Genomic DNA, 3,830 nt, shown 5'->3' with positions numbered 1-3,830 from the left:
AAATTATGCATGACTCACTACCTTTATTGTTTTCGTTATTGTTACTATTACATATATTGCTATTTGTTGTGACAATATGAAAATTATGAATTTGTTACATTTATTGTTTCCTTTACCATTAATGTTAGTGATAGAGTTAAACAGTAACAAATTCATAATTTAAAGAAAACAATCCAATTATTTTCGATCGAGCTATCAATAAAATGTGATTTTGATTAGACGAATTTCTATTACTATTCATTCAGTAAACAGGACATAAAAAATTGTAATTTGAAACGAAACCAGCTTATGAGGAAAGCTCCATTGAAAGGTTTATGGAATCCACCACTGTTATTCTGTCAAAAAGTAGCTGCTTAGCTTCTGCAGCAAACGTACATTCTTCATAAAACGTTAAATCCCATCCCAAGAAAAATATTCATTAAAATAAAATAAAGCAAAACAACACAAAGAAAAAGAAGATAATTTCATTTCAAGAAACTAATTATTCTTCACAAAAACCCTTTCATTTATACCTCTCTCCTTCTTCTACACCCTCCCAACTCCACCCCAACAACACACTTCATTTTTTTTTTTAACCATAAAAATGAAAACCAAAATCTGGGTTTTGGAGATCCTCCTCTTTCTACATTATTTCTTTCTGGGTTTGTTTTATTTCTCACAAAAACTTCATCTTTTATCCCATTAACAAACCAGAAACAAAAAATACAGTACTTTATTACTTACTTTGTTTTACTTAACTTCTTCATGTTGTGGTTTTGTTAGGGAGAGCAATGGCAGCGGAGGCGGGGATGCCGGTGATGGCGGCGCCGGTGGAAGGGAACACGACGTTCATAGATGGGACTACGTGGTGTGTGGCGAAGCCTGGAGTTTCACAGATTGATTTGCAAAATGCTTTGGATTGGGCTTGTGGAATGGGGAAAGCTGATTGTAGAGCGATTCAAAAGGGAGGGCGTTGTTATGAACCGGATACCCTCTTGTCCCATGCGTCTTATGCATTTAATAGCTATTATCAACAAAATGGCAACTCTGATATTGCTTGCAATTTTGGTGGTTGTGCTACTTTGACTAAGAAAGACCCAAGTAAAATCTCTCCCTCTCTCTCTATTTCTCTTCGATGACTTTCAAATGATGTCCATGGATTCGAACATCTGTCTTTATGGTCGAAGTACATAGTTTTATGAGTTGATGAATGGGTGCTTTTTGTCTACCATTGTTGAGATTGTATTTGTTAATTGTTTGGTTTTTTTGAAAGTTTGTTTATTTTGGTTTAGATTATGTTTGAGGTTGATTTGGTTTTTTGTTTTTTATTTTGAACTTGTATCTATTGAATCATAGTTCTTTTGCTTCTTATCTACTTTTATTAATGTTTCAAAAATTAGACTGAAGTTTAAAAATTTTAAAAAGTAATTTTAAAATATTTTTTTTGTTCTTTCAAATTTGGTTAAGAACGGAACTATTTTTCTAAATAAAAATAAAATGTAAACTACTCTAAGAAAATGTGAATAAATAGACTTAACCAAAATCTAAAAAGAAAAAGAAAAAAACAAGATGACTATAAAAGGAGTTAAAGATACGTTTTTGTTAATAACTTATGGTTGGACCTGAAAACTTAGAGAAAGGGATAAGTAGCTGTAATCAATATGTAGAGTATTGAATTAATAATTTTATAAGATTAATTTTCATAAATTAAATATAGGTTATAAAAATCCATGTTGTTAACAAACATTTATACTTAAAAATGTAACAAACCATTCCTCATCAAATATTTATCTTCTTCTTTTGACAGGTTATGGGAAATGTGATTATTCAGCATCCAGGTATTTTTATTTATTTCACAAGCAATTTGACAATAATAATACCCACCCATAATTAAATAAATAAATAAATAATAGTAATAATAATATTGATTTTGATTATTTTGTTTGGAAAATGACACCCAGTTCGACAAACTCGGCACCTTCAAAATCCAAGAACAGTCCAAGCCATATCTGCCTGAAGTTGCTTTCTGGGGTTTTTGTGGTTCTAAATCTATATTTTGGAAGCTAATGAATTATTTGATTTTGGATTAAGAGCTTAGTTAATTAATTTTAATTAACAAAAGCCAAAGTTGAATCTGAAGGAAAGGAGACAAAAAGAAAAGGCAAAGAATATTGGATGAGTTAATCAATTAATTAACATTCTGTAAATTGTTATGATTTTTGCTTAGTTTTTATTCTTCTCTTTGTCGATGGTTTAGGAATCTTAGTTTCATTTTTCAAGATTATTCTCAATTTATTCTTACTTTCTTTTGTATAATCCTTGCCTTTATTTATTATTATTAATATCTTTTTTTTGGGTTTTCCTTTATCCATTATTCAGAAAAAAAGGAATTGTTTCCTTAACGATGGAGGCAAGTAATTGTAATTTTTATTTTTAGTCACTGCGTTCGGAAGAATTTAATTTGAATCTTTGGTTCTTGAATTTAAAATCTTTTGTGATTATTTAAAATAAACAAATTGCTTCCAAGACTTTTTAAGTTTATATTAAAAATGTAATGACTAAAAACGTACATTATTTCAAAATCTTAGGGATGATGTTATAGAATTAGTATAATAGACAACCCAGCTTAAATGGTAAATATAATTAACTCTATATTCTCATTTTTCTCTAAATATATTTCATATATATTTACAGATAAAGTCAAACTTATTAGGTACTTCACTTAATGGGTCAAACCTCACTACCAATGTTCTTCTCAAAACTCTTAACTAAAATTAATGTATATTCTCAGATTTTATAGACCACAAATAAAGGATAATAGCTTTTGAAAGGTTTATTTTTATGGGGCCACCTCCCTGTGTTTAGGATGTGTTTTGAAAGAGTAAAAGGGTTATTTCAGTCCAATTATTATTATTTTTTTTGGTTGAATAATTAAAAGTGAATTTTAAATTTAAAAAATTACTTTTAAGAAAAATAATTATAGTCCTCTACTTTGCTTTTAAATGATTAAGAAAACAAACTTTTCTCTAAAAAGCCAATGTAATCAATTTTAATGATGTAATTAGCATTTATAGTACTAGCTAGATTGAGTATGGATATAGATCAAGTTTATTAAGTTTGTATTTGAATTCTATTTTGTTAAATATGAACTTATCAAAAGTGTACTGGGTTGGTGATTATTGAATTTGTAATTAATAATAAATAATGTTTTTATTAATTATTTAATTAAAATAATAAAAATTGTGCATTAAATTTATTAAAATAATGGTATTTTATGTTGAATTTAAGAACTAATTAGTGCTTTAAGAGTACATAAAATGTCCAACTTTGTTTCAATCAATTGTTTTGTAGAGTTTTGATTGTTTATGCAAATTACTTTAGAGTACTTATGAGAGTGAGGGAACTTTAATATATAGATTCTTTTATACAAATATATCCAATGTCAAATTAATTAACAAATAACTCTTAATTACATTATTCCAATGTTTCAGCTAAATTTATTAACTAATTATCAATTAACATCAGAGTTATAAATCAACTTTCTTAATTAACATCTTTGAGAAAAAAACTTTCTTAATTAACATCTTAAAAAAAAAAAAAAATTTCTTAGTTGACTAAAACATACGTGATAAACGTTGGTTTGACACAAAACTACAAATTTTTTTACGATCAATGCAAATCTCACAAATAAAATTAATTTAGTACGAATTATTCATATTAATAATATAAAAAATATTTTAAAAATAGAATAGAAAATATTTGCAAAACTAAGGTTAAGGTTAATTATTTTTGTCGGTTTTTGAAAAATACTAAATTGACCCATTTTCAATGCAGATTTATTTTTTAAAATA

General features: G+C 27.1%; 1 protein-coding gene across 1 annotated transcript; it reads left to right on the top strand.

Annotated features, from left to right (window-relative positions):
• Positions 1-486: 486 nt before the first annotated feature.
• Positions 487-2,468, top strand: LOC103488047 (glucan endo-1,3-beta-glucosidase 13). Its single transcript, XM_008446593.3, has 4 exons — positions 487-641; positions 763-1,080; positions 1,787-1,817; positions 1,941-2,468. The coding sequence occupies exons 1-4, from the start codon at positions 584-586 to the stop codon at positions 2,044-2,046; spliced, it is 513 nt and encodes a 170-aa protein (XP_008444815.2). The 5' UTR covers positions 487-583; the 3' UTR covers positions 2,047-2,468.
• The last annotated feature ends 1,362 nt before the right edge of the window (positions 2,469-3,830 follow it).

The sequence above is a fragment of the Cucumis melo genome, chromosome 12, assembly GCF_025177605.1.
Source record: "Cucumis melo cultivar AY chromosome 12, USDA_Cmelo_AY_1.0, whole genome shotgun sequence".
In the NCBI taxonomy this organism is placed as follows: domain Eukaryota; kingdom Viridiplantae; phylum Streptophyta; class Magnoliopsida; order Cucurbitales; family Cucurbitaceae; genus Cucumis; species Cucumis melo.
This window is presented reverse-complemented; position numbering and strand designations above follow the sequence as displayed.